Source organism: Scylla paramamosain, chromosome 30, assembly GCF_035594125.1.
Source record: "Scylla paramamosain isolate STU-SP2022 chromosome 30, ASM3559412v1, whole genome shotgun sequence".
In the NCBI taxonomy this organism is placed as follows: Eukaryota; Metazoa; Arthropoda; class Malacostraca; order Decapoda; family Portunidae; genus Scylla; species Scylla paramamosain.
The window spans coordinates 477,486-498,513 of record NC_087180.1 but is presented as its reverse complement, the minus strand read 5'-3'; the positions used below and the strand labels follow the sequence as shown (position 1 = coordinate 498,513).

Genomic DNA, 21,028 nt, shown 5'->3' with positions numbered 1-21,028 from the left:
AATAAATAAATAAAAAAGGAAAAAGGAAAATGCCCCAAAACCTACAATTTCTGAACACAACTCCAGCAGTCTATGTTCTCACCCTGAAAGGAAGCAGAATTCTTGCCATCACAGTAATTTTGTTCATGTAGTCCAATAGCTTTTGTTTTAAGCTTTTTATGAACACAAAAACACTGAAACCCACTGCTGAATAGCAGTTACTGACAGAATTTTTTGAACTTTCTTTAAACATAATTTCCTCAAAACTATAAAATGGCAGGTGGCTGTTTACACAATACTCCACACATGAAACATTCACTCCAACAAATTACAACCTTTTATTTATGACATCTCTTTTGTAATTCTCAATTCTGTGTTCATTCAAAATACTTCTCATTAAAATTAACTACACAAGAGTAAGTCTCTTATTATTTAATCTCCCTTTAAGTAATAATCAGAATGTACCAAACAGACTACTTCCTCATATTAAACTAACTTTTCCATAAAATAATTAGCAAGCAGAATGAAATGGGACTCCATCTCCTCAAATATAAGACATACATATTACAGATCACAATCATAGCTACCACTGGCCCTGTTAACTATACTTCAGTACTTCAGATATGAATTTAGTTTTGAGATACAGACACTTTCAATACACATAATCTAGTGTGTGTGTGTGTGTGTGTGTGTGTGTGTGTGTGTGTGTGTGTGTGTGTGTGTGTGTGTGTGTGTGTGTGTGTCTATATATATATATATATATATATATATATATATATATATATATATATATATATATATATATATATATATATATATATATATATATATATATATATATATATATATATATATATATATATATATATATATATATGTCATCATATATATATATATATGTCATCATATATATATATATGTATATATATATATATATATATATATATATATATATATATATATATATATATATTTCATCCAGGATCCTCAGTTCTCAAACTTAATTTGTTCCCGAATGCCGTTCAAAATCCTAAATGTTCGAAAACCAAAATTATTTTCCCCACAGGAATCAATGTAAAATGCATTAGTCCATCCCCAGACACCATTCCACCCTGTCTTAACAGCTCAGACAGATGCTCTCAAAGCCAAGATGGCTGCTTCACAACATCTCCAGCTCAAAAATTATTTACCCAAAAAGGAAGTACTGAATGAACTTAGTAACAAAGAACTCATCAGAAGATAGTGTTTAGACCATGAACGTATTCTCTTTGTCACCAATCTAGTGAGGGAAGGCTTACAAAGGAACACAGAGGAGCAACCCACTTACTGCCAAAATGTAGGTGATCACGACACTTAGACATCTTGCTGCTGGGAAAAGCTACTGGAAAAATTGAGAGCCACAGGTGAATGAGGATTACTGAGCACTGAAAACTGTTTGTTTACATGGAGGCTTTTCAGCAAGATTACATTTACTTTATTTCCAAGATTGATTTACAGTCTTATACTGTGTGTCTCTCTTCCAGATATGTAAAAATAAAGCAAATATTTATAGAAACTATAAATTAATAATAAATGGTAGCTTTTGTTGTCTCTTAATATTTGAAATCAAATAACTTTGTTCTAGAACTGAATTATGGTATGGCAACTGAAGCAATAATGACTTCAAATTTTGTTTGAAAACCAATTTCTTAAAAAAGGGTGTTCAGTAACTGAGGTTCCACTGTATGTATGTATGTGTGTGTGTGTGTGTGTGTGTGTGTGTGTGTGTGTGTGTGTGTGTGTGTGTGTGTGTGTGTGTATTTTTTTTTTTTATGTAGGAAGGACACTGGCCAAGGGCAACAAAAATCTAAATATATATATATATATATATATATATATATATATATATATATATATATATATATATATATATATATATATATATATATATATATATATATTTTTTTTTTTTTTTTTTAATCTTTAATATTTTATCTTTCTGATTTCTCCTTGGATGTCACCCCAAGCATGCATAAAATGGAATACAATATGTCACTGGTAGGCCTTGAAGCTCCTCAAAGAGCTGCAGATCATTCACATCAACTGAGGCCAGACTCAAGAAGGCTCCCAGGCTTAAGAATACATGCTGATACAAACACCTACTCAGAAGCCTGAATTTATGCATTGTTGAGCTTCAATATCAAGTTTGTGTTAATGTGACAGGTTAGAGTAAGTGGAAAAGTTCCCTTTTTCACATCCATTCACACTACTTTCATCCAGGATCCTCATAATTTGCCAATGTCAAGTTGTCAAATGTGAAAATACTCCACAACAGTTCACATCACATAAGTGGTCACTGTCCTGCAGTGCAATTATTGCAGCTCATGATGATGATGATGATGATGATGATGATGATGATGATAAACTAGCCCAGTGGTGCAGGAGTAAGCTTGCTTACTCAGAAGATCCTGTGTTTAAATCCTGGCCTGGGTCAAGACACCCTGATTTATCTTCTTTCATGCTTTGCTTCCTTTTCACCGAGCATGCAGCACAGTACAATTTAGTACAACTCAACATTGCAGTTTGATATATTTTCTCAAGCATGGTATGTTACAAGGGAAAGATTACACCTTCTGTACTTAAACTGTAGCATTTCCATGCCAGTTGAGATACTAAGGGGAAAATAAAGATGAGATTAAGTTGTCCCACCTCACCTGGGATCAATGACCACACCAACACTGAGGTGTGGCTCCACCAGCTGAGCGGGGTTGCCAGTTCAGGTGGTTCTGTGTGCATCAGGAAATTATCCCTCAGGTCAATAGGCTGAGAGGGACAGGGTAGGTACTGCCCAGCCACAATAGTCTGGTTGGGTACTGCCTGGCCAAAACAGTCAGAGTGGATAGTGCCTGGCAACAACAGTCAGGGTGGGTACTGCCTGGCCACAACACTCAGAGTGGGTACTGCCTGGCCACAACAATCAGGGCAGGTACTGCCCAGCCACAACAGTCAGGATGCATACTGCCTGGCAATAACAGTCATGGTGGGTACTGCCTGGTCACAAAAGTCAGGGTGGGTACTGCCTGGCCACAACAGTCAGCATGGGTACTGCCCAGCCACAAAAGTCAGGGTGGATACTGCCCAGCCACAAGTCAGGATGGGTATTGCCTGGGCACAAGTCAGCATGGGTACCACCCAGCCACAACAGTCAGGGTGGGTACTGCCCAGCCACAACAGTCAGTGTGAGTTGAGTACTGCCTGGCCACAACAGTCAAGGTGCTTAATTTACAGTAACTACAGGAGCTGTTATATTTAATTTCAAAACATTTCTTGGCACACCAGACACACTATTCAAGTCTTTTAGACATAATCTGGTGTATTAGAAGTGTCAAGGGATAAAACTCAGTTGATCAAGGGAAATGTCTAATTCTTGTTGGCTCTACACAGAACCAAGGGTGCCAAAGTACTGATAGTCAACTTGTGTGTGTATACATACAGTACTGGCAAGAAGTCTTGGCACAAACAGTAAGCTGCCAAGAATTACTGCTATGGTCTGGCAAATCTAAACTGGCACATGACGTATAATCCTTGAGGTGCACTGCAGCTGCCTCTGACGTAACTAACCAAAACTAGCAAAAATGAACCTGCGATTCATGGTGGCAATGAAATTTTTAATAAAAATTTAATTGGAATAACAAAACAAACCTAGCAAGACTAACTCACCAGCTGTGTAAGCCGGTGCTCACCTATCTGCCTGTCCCTTCCTCCTTTTTTTCCTTTCTGCTCCCTTCTTTCATCTTGTCTCAAACCTTCCTCCCTATCACCTCCTCTCCCCCTTATCTGTCAGAAGTAAGGGGCAAAGGAGTGAGCCCCTCCATCCCCCCCCCCCCCCTCTCTCTCTCTCTCTCTCTCTCTCTCTCTCTCTCTCTCTCTCTCTCTCATTTCATGTTATTTTAACTTCATTGTTTTTCACTCTCATTCTCATATACGTAATTCCATCTTCATTTTCAATCCCTCATTCTGTTTAGCAGTCTTTAGGATTGTTCCTACTTTCACACACACACACACACACACACACACAGAGAGAGAGAGAGAGAGAGAGAGAGAGAGAGAGAGAGAGAGAGAGAGAGAGAGAGAGAGAGAGAGAGAGAGAGAGAGAGAGAGAGAGAGAGAGAGAGAGAGAGAGAGAGAGAGAGAGAGAGAGAGAGAGAGAGAGAGAGAGAACCAATAAATTTTTTTCTGCTATAATGCACATTTGCCATAATGAATGGTACAATGGAACAAATCAAGTCTGTTGTTATGTCCCCTACTGTACACAGTCAAGCAAAGGATAATATAATAAAATAAATTAGTATTTTCAAAGAGGAAAGAATAATGAAAGTTCTTACTGGTATTTCAAAGGTCAGAACTCTGACAGCAGCAGCAACACAAGTGAATGAGCATACGGTGGCTAGAATGTGCACGCAAGCATCATGAAGGGAATGATAAGTTGACCAAACTACCATCTCTCAAGAAACAGTGCAAGTGGGTCAAACAGATGTTAGTTTGACAGTTGGAGAGGTGGCAACTGTGCACCAGGAGGATCATATGTCACACGCACTGGTTTGGATTTGCCAGATCATAGTTTGGTGCAGATCACACAACATTCTCTGATCTGGTTCTAAATCTTGGTGACCTTGGGACAAATATGGAGAAGAGTAGAGACTGTCTTTAAACACTTGTTTCCTCACTTATTTCTTTATTTGATTTCCCACAGCAGTACAGTATTGCTATGGCTGCCAGGTCACCTTTCAGCTCCTTTCCAGCACCCAGTGCTCCACATAAAGTGAACATGGGAATAAGAAAAATAAAATGAAAATATTATGAATCTTGCTGAGCTCTTTATTATGGCAAAATCAATGACCTGTGGATGGGATTCTCTTTCCAAACAATAACATCTCTCCTCCTTCCCTTCCTCTTACACCATCTCTCCTCCCCTTCCTGTTACATCAACTCTCCTCAGTACAGGTATAGTTAAATTTTCATCTTTATTTCATCTATTTTCCAAAAAAAAAAAAAGCACAGAGGTCTGGAACAATTTGAAGAGAATGTGGTCCTGGCGAGGAGCATTCATGGTTTTAATAAAAAGTTGGATTACAAAGTAGTCATGGAGACAAAACAGTACGAAGTTCTTTTGCCATAGTTACAACCAGGCACACACACGCACGCACGCACGCATGCATGCACGCACGCACGAACACACGCACGCACGCACGCACGCACGCACGCACGCACGCACGCACGCACGCACACACACACACACACACACACACACACACACACACACACACAGCAAAATCACATGCAATACTGGTGACACAGATCACTGATGACAGATCACAGGAAAGAAACTTGTTAACAGATAATGATACTACTGTGATGATCTTGAGGGTAGCTTTTGTTCAGTTATTACTAACTCTGACATGGCATTACTAAACAGAATAACTCTTATGGTAGTGGTTTTGAGTGATAATAATGCGTAAACCTGAAAGCAGAGACTTCATTATGGTGAATTATTATGGTGATGATAAAGGTAGCACTAATGATAGTGATCTTAAGTATTAACAATGGTGCAGTGATCATGACAATGAGCAGAATAAGGAAGACCACTGTACATTTGAGGATGATGCAAGAGAGCTGCAATAATAGTGAAGGCAATGCCAGAGGTTGTCAGCAACGACATGATGCTCAACAAGTGAATATCGAACTGACACAATTCTGAAACCACCAAACTAAACTTAAACTTTTCTGTGATTCAAAATAAAAAAAACTCAAAAACAAATGATCTTAACACTGTTCTGGAAATGGTAGAAGCTGAGTTCTACTTTTACTCTTTTTTATACATTCCATAAAAAGTTGTATTAGAAAATCCATGAAAAGTAATACAAGTCAATACTGTTAATCCTGTTGTTGGCTCATTGTAACAAACAGTAATGACAGTCATGATACCTTATATCAGTATACAGTCCCTCATAGTCAGACATACCTTAGAAGCAAACCTTTAAACAAACTGCCACTGTCAAATTGAATGCGATACTTTTCTTGTCAAGTTTGTTGATGTCATATTACCAAGCCAGGCCCATGTGCAGGGTGATGATGGGGGCCCATATCCAGGCTGATGATGTCCCATGTCCAGAGTGATGATGTCCCATGCCCAGGGTGACAATGTCACATGCCCAGGATTATGATGTCCCACATCTAGGGTAGTTTTCCAAGTCCAGCGTGATGATGTTCCATGTCCAGGATCATGATGTCCCATGTCCAGGGGCATGATGCCCCATACCTAGGGTGGTGTCCCATGTCCAGGGTGATAATGTCTCATGTCTAGGGTGATAATGTCCCATGCCCAGAGTGATGATGTCCCATGCCCAGGGTGATGTCCCATGTCCAGGGTGATGATGTGTCAAGGCCCCACCCCTTGCTGTCACCTGACACCACACTCAGCAAAATGTTCAAGCAATCAAATAATTGTCTATAATTGTCTGAAAGTCATTCATAAACAGACTATACATACAAGTGTACTGTTTAAACAGGTGTAGTGTACATGATGTGTATATACAAATAAACTATACAAAGATGCTGTGTGCTACATTTACTGCTTCAGGTGGCACATACACATGTATGTGCTCACAAGGATGAAGTCTATGTTGCATTTTTATAAAATTTTGTGTTTTACTTAAGTCACTTCTCCCTCAAGTAGATTTCATCTCTAGAAAAAGCATTACTCAAATGTTCACAATGAGTCTTGGTCTGACAACTCAACACTGAAATTGCTGGCAATGAAGCCATCTGAGATTTCATCACCTCCCAACACATCACCTCCAACACTCCATCAAGGGGGATGAACCACTCAACATTTATGGCACCCATTCACAAGCCACAGGTGAATACAACAGTACCACTATCCCACAAAAAGCCCCAGTATTCTCTCAGCACACTGGGGAATCAATCACTGTGCATGGAGAGTAAGACAAGCATTCTGTCACTCCACTAGAAGACAAACACAACACTGGCATACTCACCACTTGTTTACTGTACAAACTCACACACACACACACACACACACACACACACACACACACACACACACACACACACACACACACACACACACACACAAGGAAACAGGACAGCTAGAGCACTGATGCTCTGTATTTATAATTAGTAAAATAACTTAAGCAAAAGCTAAAATGCACCGGTGCGCGCGCACACACACACACACACACACACACACACACACACACACACACACACACACACACACACACACACACACACACACACACACACACACACACACACACCATTAAAAAAATTCAATCAATAAATAAAACGTGCACTTGTTGAATAGTCACACCATTATTGAGCTACCTACTTAATTGTAATGCATTATTCAAGTTACAATTCATCATCAAAGCTGTCATTCCCATTTCTGTCTAAACAATAAGCTTTGAGGTACTGTAGTGATGCAAAACTTGTGTATTTCAATGAGCTGCTTTGGATACTGTAGTGAACCAAAACTTGCATATTTCAATGAGCTGCTTTGTGATACTGTAGTGACTCACTGAGCTTTCACCGAGCTGCTTTTTTCTGTGGTACTGTAATGACTCATACAAATATTACAAACATCTTTGTTTTTTTAAGACATTTTCCATTTGTGTCCATACAAACTCTCTCTCTCTCTCTCTCTCTCTCTCTCTCTCTCTCTCTCTCCTTGCCTTAGTGTATATTAATTTAAAAATGAGCCAAATTTGTGTCCATACAATCTCTCTCTCTCTCTCTCTCTCTCTCTCTCTCTCTCTCTCTCTCTCTCTCTCTCTCTATTTCTACTCATACTAACATAAAAATTAACCTGCTTATACAAGGAGCAAAGAACAGCTACTTGGCTCGTCTCAGGAAGAAGGGAGAGATGGACTTCTGAGTGTACTTTTTGCAGTCCTTGACATGTGAACGCTTGCTCTGCCCTACTCTTGATCTGCTTTGCTTGCTCCCTACTGATTCATTTAAGGACTTTTTGTTGCACGTGTTAAGGCAAACAGCCAATAGTGGTGTAGCATACCTATCAGAGGCGGTGTCCCCTGTGGCACCCTCCTCACAGCCAGCCGAGTCCTTGTTGTCTCTGTTGTCTGTCTTGGAATTTCTGGTGGTGATGCTGGTTCCAGGCTGGAGCAACAGTCGCCGACATGCACTCCTTGGCGGATTGGATTCCTGCAAAGCAAGGAAGGAAGTTAGTACTGAGAAGCTTGAAACACCAAATGAGATAATGAATGCCCCATTACCTCAACGACTGAGTAAGTGGCTGTCTGATTATCAAGCTAATACGGTAATGACTTGCATCATACATAAATACCTGACTGACTGACAACGTCATTGTTTTCAGTTGAATTAATAAATATCTTGGTGACTAAGTACATGACTACTTGCTTGACAAATTATCAGACTGAGTTTACAGATAAAGCACAGCCACAACAATTAACACATTCACAGTGGTTGCCAGCACAGCTGACTTCCCCCCACTGTGGAAGGAAAAACATTCAATACACCAATTTGACACAAGCCATCAATGCAGGAGATACATATTGTTCATTAGGAGCATAAAATTGTATGGACGCCTGTGGATCATTTCACACTACTAACAGAATATATACTACTGATGTGATGCAACTCACTGGTGAACACATGACCACACGTGGATTGTATTGTGTCTCCAGAGCCAGTTCCAACAGATCCACCACTGCTGGCTGGGAACCAGTTCCAGGTCTGGGAGCCAGTTCCACCTTAACTATTCCTTATGACTAGGTATTACACATCCTCATGAGTCATGTCTCACAAGCATTTAGTTATGCAGCATTGAAAATAACCATAAACACAAGATGTTTGAGGAGTAATGCAAATGGCTTGCCTCTTGGGAGTAGGTAATCATCCCAGCATGCTGGGATACATCTCTTCACACTCATCTAAGCCTGAGTATTTTATAAGAGTCCTGGAACTGCTACACACCGGTAGCCGTCAAGTCACACACTGGCAGCTCCAATACACACACTCCCCAACTTATATTAGGATCCAGAAGGCTATTTTTGAGTCTTCACAGTAGTGTTATTTTGTGTGTACAGAACCCTCTTGAGTTCTTTTTTTTTTTTTTTTTTCAAAATCATAGCACTAAACTTGAGGATCGTGAAAGTCGAGATACTGAAAACACTGAAAACGCTTATTTATGCCAGTTACACAGCCTAGCACTGTGTGAGTGTTTTGTTCACATATTTGGCATGACAATGTGGTGCACCACTGCCACACAAGTGATTGTGTTTTGTCTTCACATTAAGCATAACACAATGGTGCAGCACTACCACACAAGTGTGTGTCTTGTCCTTACATACAACATAACACAGCAGTGTAGTGGTGCTCTGGAGTGTAAACATGGCACCTTTTGATCTTCATCTTGGTGCTACAGGTGGCTTGGAAGTTCTTCTGAGGCAGACTTCTCGTTTGTATCTTCAGATGTTCATAGCTTGGGGACCATCTACACTTTGGTACTCATTGCATGTGCTGGTGGTTCCAATACTCAACATAGTTCCTCAAGGAACCACTTCTGGTGCTGATTCCCACATATCTGCCAGGCCAAAGAACCAGTTCTGTGAATATTTGAGGTTCTGGCTCTTTCCCACGGCTAGTACTCTGAGAACAGTCCAATCTTCCTGCATACCTTCAACACAATTTTTTTGGAATTATGCAATTTTGATCTTATAATAAACAAACACTAAATACATTCTAATGTATTTAGCAAGACTGGAATAAAAAGAATGTTTCACAAGTCAGTTATCTGCAAGTGGCAGCTAAAATAAGCAAAGTAAACCACACTTTTCAAATTCCATGTATAATCTTGATACACCTGTATTAACTCTAATATAAGGTGTAAAACATGAGCTAAAAAGTAACAATGAAGTTTAACAAATTATGACTGTATTACAAGGGTAAATACGGCATCAGGCTATTCCCTTTCAGGCAATGACTGCATGGCAAGGCTGAAGAGACTACCAGGAACCTCCTAAAGCATGTGATAGAGGAGTGCATCACTGCCATAGGTAAGGCTTTGTAGCGGGACACAAGTCACCGCTCCTAGCACTCTGTTTTCTGTTTTATTTTCACCCTTCCGTTTTCACTCTCTCTACTGCACAGGCTTTTGTCTTTCATATCTTTTTCATCACTTTATACATTTCTCTTACTTATCACATTCTGTGCACGCTCTTTGACACATGTGTTACACATCTCAATACATCTTACTACTCCTTTCTTCACACAGACATACACACACACATACACTCTCTTTTTCCATAATTTTGTGTGTGTCGTTTGTTGTGTTAAGTAATTGTTGTATATATTGTTCATGTTTTTGTTGAATAAACAGAGAATACCCAGGCTAAGTTTCCTTTGCCAGAGCTACACAGTTATGACACTGGAAATGTTACCCTTCAAGGACTAAACACTGCTATGACCAAGAGTCGTAGTTGGGAGCCTAAACTTCTCGCTTGAGCGACTTCCGGGCGGCCAAGTAGCACTTCACCTTCGCTACAATTGGTGACCCCGTTGTTTTTCCGGAGTGAGCAGCCAAGTCCACCCTGCTGCTATCCTCCAACCACCTGGCCAAGGCGACGCGGTCGGCTACGGGCGGATCTTCCGGCAGCTGCCCCTTCGCCGGTGTCGCCGCCTCCAGCAGCAGACCCCAGCCCCCGCCACTTCACCGACGCTGCCCGGCCGCCACCCCGCCGTACGCCGCCCCCAGCCGCCTGTACGCCGCCCCCAGCCGCCCGGCCGCCCTCACGGCGCCCGCCCCCCCCCCCCCCGCGGCACTCTCCAGCTGGCCCTCGCCACTGGCCAGCAGTCTCTCCCAGTCGCGGACGCTCCTCCACGTAACTTCTGCCGGCCCCTCCAGTTTCCTGCTGTTACCTGGAGCCCTCCCACTGGCCGCGTCCCGCCTCCATCTACAGCTCTTCATTGGGGATTACCTACGGTCCATCGCCCAGGATTAACACTGTCATCCGTGGATTACTTACAGGGCGGTGCCAAGGATAACGTACAGTTCGTTCAGTGGTGAGTGCAGTGCCAAGGATAACGTACAGTTCGTTCAGTGGTGAGTGAAGTGACATTGCCCCAATTCAGCATCTCTCACCGCTGTGGCACCCGGTCACACCGGCGCCTCACGCCTTCACTCCTCACCGCTGTGGCTCCCGGACTTTCCGACGCCTGTAGTGTACTTTACACAGTCACGTGGTGGTCCACTCAGCACAATGCCTGATGACGTCGACTCCGTAGCCTCCATCTCAGCAGAAGACAGTACCAAGCAACTTGTTGAGCTCATCTCACAGCTTATACTTGAAGTGAGAGATCTTCGGAGAGAGGTCAGAGAACGCTCATACTCGCGTTCGCGTTCTTCCTCCAGACACCACTTCCGGCGCCGCCAGCGTTCAAACAGTAAGACGCCGGAGACTTCTAGTTTCTGCTACTACCATGAAGAGTTCGGGAAAGACGCAAGAAATTGTAAGGCTCCCTGTACCTTCGCCAAGTCTTTAAACCCCAACAGCGAGCACTAGCGGCGCATTGTGTTCGCGACACCTCGTCTGCGCTACTGAAGTTGTATGACCCTCTCTCCCGGACCAAGTTCCTCATCGACTCTGGTGCAGACGTCAGTATTCTCCCTGCCCCTGGTGTAGACCGGACGTTGCCTCCCCTCCTTCACCTTCACGCCGCCAATGGTACGGAGATTCCTGTGTACAAGCGACGCACCTTGCAACTTCACCTGAACCTCTGCCGTACCTTCGAGTGGACGTTCTACGTAGCAGCTGTCACGCAACCAATTCTAGGTGCTGACTTTCTCCGACACTTCGGTCTCCTAGTGGACATCAAGGGTCGGAAGCTGCTCGATCCTCTCACCTCAGTCACAACAAAGGGACAGGTCACTCATGGTGATAGCACACAGATCTCCCTCGTCAAGGCAGACCACCAGTTCTCCTCCCTGCTGAAGTCCTTCCCTACGCTGACGCAGCCGTACTCAGCCAGCAAGCCGGTCACACACCACGTCTCGCACCACATCGAGACCAAGGGACCTCCTACCCACGCCAAGGCCCGCCGCCTAGTTCCAGAGCGCGCCAGACAAGCTAAGGCAGAGTTCGAGTCCCTCATTCAGCAAGGCATCATACGGCCCAGCTCCAGCAACTAGTCTTCCGCTCTCCATATCGTGCCTAAGAAAAATGGCGAACTACGACTATGTGGAGACTACCGCGCTCTCAACTCGCGCACCGTCGAGGACAGGTACCCAGTGCCTAACATCCAGGAGTTCTCTTCTCAGCTCTCCGGATGCACCTACTTCTCGAGGATCGACCTTGTGAAAGCTTTTCACCACATCCCCGTCCATCCAGCGGACATTCCGAAGACTGCTCTCATCACACCCTTCGGATTGTTCGAGTACGTCAGGATGCCCTTTGGTTTGAGGAATGCCGCTCAAACCTTCCAACGCTTCATTGACGAAGTCCTTCGAGGTCTCCTCTTCTGCTTCGCGTACATCGACGACCTCCTCATCGCCAGTCCTGACGCAGAGACGCACCAACAGCACCTCCAGCAAGTACTCACCCGTTTGCAAGACTACGGGGTGCAAGTCAACGTCGACAAGTCTGTGTTTGGGGTCCCCTCCATCACCTTCCTTGGCCACACTGTCTCCTTGGAAGGCATCACTCCACTGCAAGAAAAGTGCGAGTCCATCCAGAACTTCCCCAAGCCTACAACACTGCGCCAAATCAAGCAATTCCTGGGGATGCTGAACTACTACAACCGCTTCATCCCCAGCTGCTCACTACTTCTTCAGCCCCTCTACGCGATGATCAAGCCTTGCAAGAGAGGACAGTCCATCTCCTTAGTCTGGACTCCAGCCACTGAGGAAGCTTTCACAGCGGCAAAACAAGCTCTCAGCTCCGTCTCACCTCTCAGCTTCCTTGCCCCAGATGCCATCATCTCTATCGCCACAGACGCTTCTGACATCGGCATCGGAGCAGTTCTACAGCAGTATGTCGACGGAGGTTGGAAACCGCTCTCTTTCTTCTCAAAGAAATTTAACAAGGCAGAATCCAAGTACAGTACTTACGACAGGGAACTTCTCGCCGTCTACAAGGCCATCAAGCGTTTCCGGTACTTCGTGGAAGGTCGCAACTTCCATGTATACACCGACCACAAGCCACTCACTTCGAAGTCCCTGCACATCAAGACCTCCTGTTCACCGCGACAACTGCGTCACATTGACTTCATCTCGCAGTTCACCACGGATCTGCGCTACGTCAAAGGTGAACACAACGCCCCAGCTGATGCTCTCTCGCACAACATCTCTGCTGTGTCATCTTCTCCCATCGACTACACTGCCATCGCTGCTGACCAGGCCAATGATGAAGAGCTGCGGCAACTCCAAGACAACCCCGCACTACAGAAGAAGAAGATACAACTCCCAGGAACCACAGTGCACGTTTACGCTGACACTTCCACCGATTCCTGCCAGCCCTACCTGCCGAAGACCCACCGGTATCGTGTTTTTCGTCAGCTGCACGACCTCTCCCACCCTGGCATCCAAGCATCTCAGCAGATGATGACCTCACGCTTCATCTGGTCTGGCATCAACAAAGACGTCAGGCTGTGGACCCGCACATGTGTCAAGTGCCAAGCCTCCAAGGTGTGGCGACACACACGCTCTCCTGCGGCCGCCTTCACTCCAGTCTCTTCACGGTTCGACCACGTGCATGTCGACCTCGTTGGACCACTACCCTACTCTGACGGTTACCGGTACCTTCTCACCTGCGTCGACCGCTTCACACGCTGGCCGGAAGCTGCACCTTTGGCTGACATTACAACGGACTCCGTCGCACGTGCCTTCATCACTACTTGGATCTCCAGGTTCGGTGTCCCTCTCAGCCTCACTTCTGACCGTGGCAGCCAGTTCGAGTCCAGTATGTGGTACAAGGTGATGTCACTACTAGGCATCCAACGCTTCAGGACACCCAGTTACCACCCGCAGGCAAACGGCACCATTGAGAGATTCCACCGTCAGCTGAAGTCTTCCTTAGCTGCCTCTGCCACACGTGCAGATTGGTCCCAGGCACTTCCTCTCGTCCTCCTTGGCATACGGACATCACTAAAGGAAGACCTACACCACTCCTCCGCTGAGCTCGTTTATGGTACCAAGCTTAGGTTACCTGGCGAACTCCTAACTCCTGCACCTCGCTCTACTCCTTGCAGCGTTCAGGACTTTGCTGCCAACCTCTCTGACTTCATGCAGCGTCTGCAGCCTGTCCAGCCTCGCACGTCTCCCTCCAAGACTTTTGTCAGCCAGGATCTGGACACTTGCACGCACGTGTTCATCAGGGTTGACGCTGTGAAGAAGCCCCTGCAGCAGCCCTACCAAGGCCCCTTCAAAGTCCTGAGCAGGAGGAGAAAGACGGTCACTGTGGACAAGGATGGTAAGGCTGACACCATCTCCATCGACCGAGTCAAGCCTGCCTACCTCCTTCACAGTGACCCGGCCGTCATCAACACCATCGGCCAGAACGTTGCCACCAACACCACTCGGCACCAGAAGACGGTTACGTTCCTCCTACCTCGTCACTAGGGGGGGAATACTGTAGCGGGACACAAGTCACTGCTCCTAGCACTCCGTTTTCTGTTTTATTTTCACCCTTCCGTTTTCACTCTCTCTACTGCACAGGCTTTTGTCTTTCATATCTTTTTCATCACTTTATACATTTCTCTTACTTATCACATTCTGTGCACGCTCTTTGACACATGTGTTACACATCTTCTCAATACATCTTACTACTCCTTTCTTCACACAGACATACACACACACATACACTCTCTTTTTCCATAATTTTGTGTGTGTCGTTTGTTGTGTTAAGTAATTGTTGTATATATTGTTCATGTTTTTGTTGAATAAACAGAGAATACCCAGGCTAAGTTTCCTTTGCCAGAGCTACACAGTTATGACACTGGAAATGTTACCCTACAAGGACTAAACACTGCTATGACCAAGAGTCGTAGTTGGGAGCCTAAACTTCTCGCTTGAGCGACTTCCGGGCGGCCAAGTAGCACTTCACCTTCGCTACAGCTTCAGCTGACTATTAAAAATTGCTATCTGTATCTGGATAAAATTTATGCATATTATTATTATTTCCTCTGAATACAATGGCAATGTACATCTTATCCTTTCTACCAGTCCTTATTAAAAACTTCCATTACCAAGTCCAAAGCAGATCTCAATACAGAAGTATTAAGATATGTTATGACTGCTGAAATACTTTTCATACATTAAAGAAGAAAAGACATTTTACTTTTATAACACATCAAGCATCTTGTAAATATGCATGTGCAAAAAAGGTCACCTACTAATCTATCTATAAACCAGACTGGCAGTCCCACATAGGGTGGGCCTGAAAAAGCACCACACTCATACACACATCATTCACATTTTTATCCCTGGTGGGAAGGGAAAGGCTCATGGACTACCATACTACATTCCAGGAGCTCAGGCATAGGACAGCTGGCAACATACATCTATAGCAAGGCCTGACAGCACACTCTAATTTACCTCCATCTCTTCATAATGAAACCATTCCCACCACACACCTACTCCAATCCTGAGACCACAACAGATCCAAGGCATTTCCTATGGAGTGCCCCACACCCTAACTGGATCCATAAACCAATGGCCCCCACCAAGTGTACCCACACCTTTCCAGGGGTTCATACGACCACATCATTTTCATGCACTCCCTACTGCTGCTCTCCATTCATCTCTACCATGTGCAATTGGTCTTGCTTACTGCAGTCATTCCTCTCTTCAAATAACTGATCTACTCCAGGCATGGCAATCCTCTGAAACCTTCCTTTGTGCACATTTGACACTATTAATCTCTTTACTTGTCTTCTGTCCTCCTTTCTCTCCATATGCCCACACCATATTTGCACACACTAATCTGCCTGTCCAGCCAACTCTTTCAAAACACCAGTTCTCTTATTCTGTCCCTCTATGTTACTCCACACATACTCCTCTAGCACTTTTGTTTCCATTAAATTTAAATATTTCTTCTCTACTTCCATGTTCCATGTCCCATGTTCCAGCACCATAGCTACATCACAGTGGGCACCACCATTCCCTCATATAACCCTCTTTTAACACACACATCCAGTGTTGTATGTTTAAAGATCTCTTTTGGTCCACCTTCAGTCCATCAAGTACTCTTGTTTCTTTCACTCAGGATTTCACCTTCATCTCAACTCTCAAGTCCAATGTAAGTGTCAATCTCAAACAATTGAAACAATCCACCTCTTTCAGCAGCTCTCCATTCAATTTCACATTAATCCTTTCACAATGTATCTCCCTCAAGCATTTCATTACTTTATTTTAACCAACTTCACTTTCAACTTCCTTCTCCTTAAAACACATCCAAACTCCTCCACCAGTCTTTTTCAGCTTCCTCTCTGAGTCAGCCACCAGAACTGTACCATCAGCAAATAGTAGCTGATTCCCCACAGATCAAACTCAGGCCTCTGCCTAACACCTTAATTTTCAATTCCTTTATTACACCATCCAGATACAAAATGAAAAACCACAGCGACATTACACAACCTTCATGCAAACCTACTCTGTCTGAGAACTCACTCACAACATCACCAATCCTCACACATGCCCTGCTATTCCTTCCAGCAAGCTGCCTCCAACTCTGCATACTTTTTGATCATCTAACAGGCCTTTCCTATCCATCGCATCATTGTTTTCTCCACGTCTGCAAATGCCAAAATGACTTCTTTCCAAAAAAATTTTCCTACAACTGCCTTACTGCAAAAATCTGGTCTACACAACCTCTTTCCTTTCTAAAACTTTGCTGTTACTCTTGGATGGCATTCTCTGTTTCTTCTCTTATTCTCCTTATCAGCACCCTACCATACACATTTTCTACCACTCAGAAAACTAAATTCCTGTCTATCCCATTTTCCATTATATCAAGGAACTACACATGCAACTGTCCAGTCTTGTAGCACCTGGCCACCAATAAGGCACACATTCAGTAACCTTACCAACAATAACAAAATGCTCTCCTCACCACTTTTCAAGCACTTTACAGCACATCATCCAAACTTGCTGCTTTCCTTTTGCTCATTTCCTGCACAGCCTCTTGAACTTCCTCTCCCTCGATTGCTGCAATGTTTTTCTCCTAATGCATCAACTCCGTTTCCACCCACCAACTTTAGTTGGTTGGTGGGTGGCACCCATCATCCATTGCCAAATGTCTGTTGTTTTCTTTAAATGACAGACAAGAGGTAACTACCTAAAATAGCTTGTAGTATATCTGCAAGCTATTTTCACGCCGGGTAGGGGACAGTTCTATCTGGATGAGGAATGCAGCAACCTCACTCTCCCCTAGCTGCTTCTTGCTTTTCCTCCTGCTCATTACCTTCCATCTTTGAGGGTGGATTCAGACTCCCAGCCATAGCTGTGCACCCGGTCTTCCAGGGAGTTCCCACCCTCCCTTCCCTGATGGGTGACACATCAGGTCTTTCTCTTTCTCTTGCTTGTGACCTTTTGATCTTCTGTTTTACTCCTATCCTCTTTCTCTGTTTTCCCCTCTCTGCAATCTCAAGTCGTGCAGGCAGGATGAGGGGATGTATGGTGGCAGCAGTTTTATTTGCCATCCCTACTGTCAGGGTCCGCTTGATTATGGCGAACTTGCGGTTCCAGAACATAATTGCCTTACCTGGTGTGGCGGCACCTCCAGGCTCGACCTCGTAGTTCCGCTATTTTAACTTTCAGTTTTATGGGTTTATATTTTATTCATCCTCTGACTGCCTTACTGATTTTATTGACCCTGGCGTTCTCATTGACCATGTTAGTTTTCTTATCTCTTGACCCCTATTCGCATCTTTTGCTGCTCCGCTGTGGAGATGTTGAATTAAATCCAGGCCCTGTTAGATCACGTCGTCATACATGTAGGGTCTTGTACTCCAACATCAGAGGTCTCTTTGCCAACCTTAAGGACGTTTCTGTTGTCAGCCAATGTCATGACGTGATCATCTGCGCAGAGACTCTCGTTTCTGACTACCGACATGACTCCGAACTCATGATTCCCAGGTTCAGCAAGCCGCTTTTCATTCGTCGCAGTGTAGCTAAAAGGAGACGTGGCATGTCGGTTCACATTCGCGAAGGCTTCTCAGCTCATCGGAAAACGAAATACGAGTGTACCTGTCATGAAACTGTCGTCATTCGTGTATGTGCGCAACTCCAGAATTTTTACATCCTTGGCTCTTACCGAAACCCTGACAGTGACGATACTATCTTTGACTGCTTGTTAATGGCAATGGCAATGATTCAAGATGAGGACCGAAAGGCAGCCTTTGTTTTTGCTGGTGATTATAATGCCCATCACCGTGAATGGCTTGAATCAGTTTCTCCAACTGACTCCCATGGTCGTGCTGCTCTTGATTTTGCGAATGTCTCTGGATGTTCTCAGTTAGTTGTGGGTCCAACACATCTGGCTGGCAATCGGCTTGATCTTGTCTTTACCGACGTACCAGAGACAGTCAAGGTAACCACTATGGCACCTCTTGGCACATCAGATCACTCTGCGATTAGTATTCAACTTAACTTGAGACAAAATATTCCTGCATACACAGTCACCAAAGAGGTCTTCTTGAAGGGGCGCGTTAATTGGAGCTCTGTCAGAGAAGACGTTTCTCGTATTCGTCTAGGACCGGTCTTGAGCAACCCTGATCCTGTCTCAGCATTGAATGAGGAACTGAAGCGTATTATCTCTCGGAGGGTTCCTGTAAAGAAAGTTTGTTTGCGCTCCAACGACAAGGCCTGGTTCAACATTGATTGTCGTACTGCTAGAGACACTAAGCAAGCGGCTTATCGCAGGTGGTCACACTTAAGGACACGTGAAACTTGGGATGCGTACACTGTTGCCAGAGCTTCCTGTGCGGCAGTCTACAGGACTGCTGAGAGCGAATATTTTACCTCTGCGAAAGAAAAACTATCCACTGCATCTGACCCGCACAAGTGGTGGTCCATGCTGAAGTCAGTTGTCTTTGGTTTGCGACCATCTCTCCCTGCTCTGCTTTCTGATACTGGACAGCTGATCACAAGTCCAAAAGGCAAAGCTGATCTGCTGATGAAACACTTTGACTCCAAGCTCTGTCGAGCTCTAGCCCCCACCAGCGAGTTGCCTCCCGCCATGCCAGTCTTGACAAAACTGGCTTTTAGGTCTAAGGAAGTCATGAGACTACTTTTAGCACTCGACTCCCATGGCGGCACGGATCCGCTTGGGATGTTTCCTATGTTTCTGAAGGAAACAGCTGCAGTTCTTGCTCCCAAACTGAGTGCAGTCTTCAGACGCCTAATCCTGACCGGTAGTTTCCCCATGTGCTGGAGAAATGCGAACATCACAGCGATCCCTAAAGGCTCTCCATCATCTGATGCCAGCAACTATAGACCAATCTCTATCACGCCGTTACTTTCTAAGATCTTTGAACATGTTATTTCTGGTCATCTCTCTCGTTACCTTGAACACTCTCATTTGATACCAGCTAATCAGTTTGCTTATCGGAAGAACCTAGGGACTACGGATGCGCTACTCACTATCTCTCATAAGATTCAGCAAGCTCTTGACTGTGGGCATGAAGCCAGGGTAGTCCAACTTGATTTCTCTGCAGCTTTTGACCGAGTCAACCATGCCGGTCTTCTCAGGAAGCTGCAATCTTTTGGTGTCGGTGGCCCGGTACTGTCCATCTTGACTCAATTTTTGACCCACCGCACCCACCGTGTGTGCGTTGATAGTTGCTACAGTGACTGGTACAGCGTCCACTCAGGTGTTCCCCAGGGTAGCGTACTGGGATCTCTGCTGTTCAATGTCTACACTTCCGATCTACTACAAATCACTAGCAATCCTATTTACGGATATGCAGATGATGTGACACTTGTTGCTACTGTTGAGTCACCGAATTCACGTCTTGATGTTAGTACATCCCTGAATGAGGATCTCAGACGTATATCTGACTGGTGTCGCACCTGGAACATGAAACTGAATGCATCAAAATCAAAATGCTTGTGTATTTCACGCTCTCGCACGCTAAATCCCCTTCACGGCCCTCTGCTTGTTGATGGCGCGCCTCTGACAGTATGTGATGTGCTTGATATTTTGGGTGTCAGATTCGACTCAAAACTGTCTTTTGAACGGCACATCAGGCGTCTTGTCAGTTCTGCCTCGCAAAAGCTTGGCGTTGTGAGGAAGGCTTACCGGATTTTTGGTGACCAGTCTATCTCTGCCAGCTGCTTCCGGTGTTTTATTCTTCCACTGCTGGAGTATTGTGCTCCTGTGTGGTCTTCCGCAGCTGTGTCCCACCTCCGTCTCATTGACAGAGTTGTCTCCTCCGTTAGGTTCCTCTGTGGTGGCGAAGCAGCTTGGGATCTTGGTCACCGATGCAATGTCAGCAGTGTCTGCATGCTATATAAGATTCATGCCAACCAGCTTCACCCGCTGAATGCCTCCATCCCAAATGCATTTGTGCCCACCAGAAACACTCGACTTGCGTCAAATTCACAGGCGCGCTGCTTACAGCAGGTTAGGTGTCACACCAGTCAGTTTCAGCGAAGCTTTGTTCCTTGTGCTGTAAGACTTTGGAACATGCTTGACGAGGGCACATGCACTGCGAGTGATGTGCAAAAATTCAAGTCTGCTTTGAACAAAATCTTGAAGAGTCTAGTCAATTAAACTCTGGTTGCTTTTGCAGCTATACCGGTGATAAATTATGTAACTATACCTGTGATTTTATACCATCAAGTTTTAAGTAGTTATACTACATTTACTCGTGTTGTCTGACATATATTAAATAAGTCAGAATTGTTGATTTTTTTTGTTGAATTTTTTTGTGAGTTTTAATAATTCTCAGTTCGTTGAGGCGTTCTTTATAATTGTTTAACCTATCTTCTCCTCCTGCTCTGATTTCATCC

General features: G+C 44.5%; 1 protein-coding gene across 7 annotated transcripts in view; it reads right to left on the bottom strand.

Annotated features, from left to right (window-relative positions):
- Nucleotides 1-21,028, bottom strand: part of LOC135116147 (mucin-2-like) — a 60,728-nt gene that overhangs the window by 10,806 nt on the left and 28,894 nt on the right. For 6 of the 7 annotated variants that reach the window (XM_064033391.1, XM_064033387.1, XM_064033393.1 and 3 more), the window contains one exon: nucleotides 8,054-8,202. In XM_064033391.1, the coding sequence (XP_063889461.1) occupies nucleotides 8,054-8,202 (149 nt within the window). Of the gene's footprint in view, nucleotides 1-4,822; nucleotides 8,203-21,028 lie in introns of those variants that run through there. The other variant, XM_064033392.1, reaches the window with a different exon arrangement.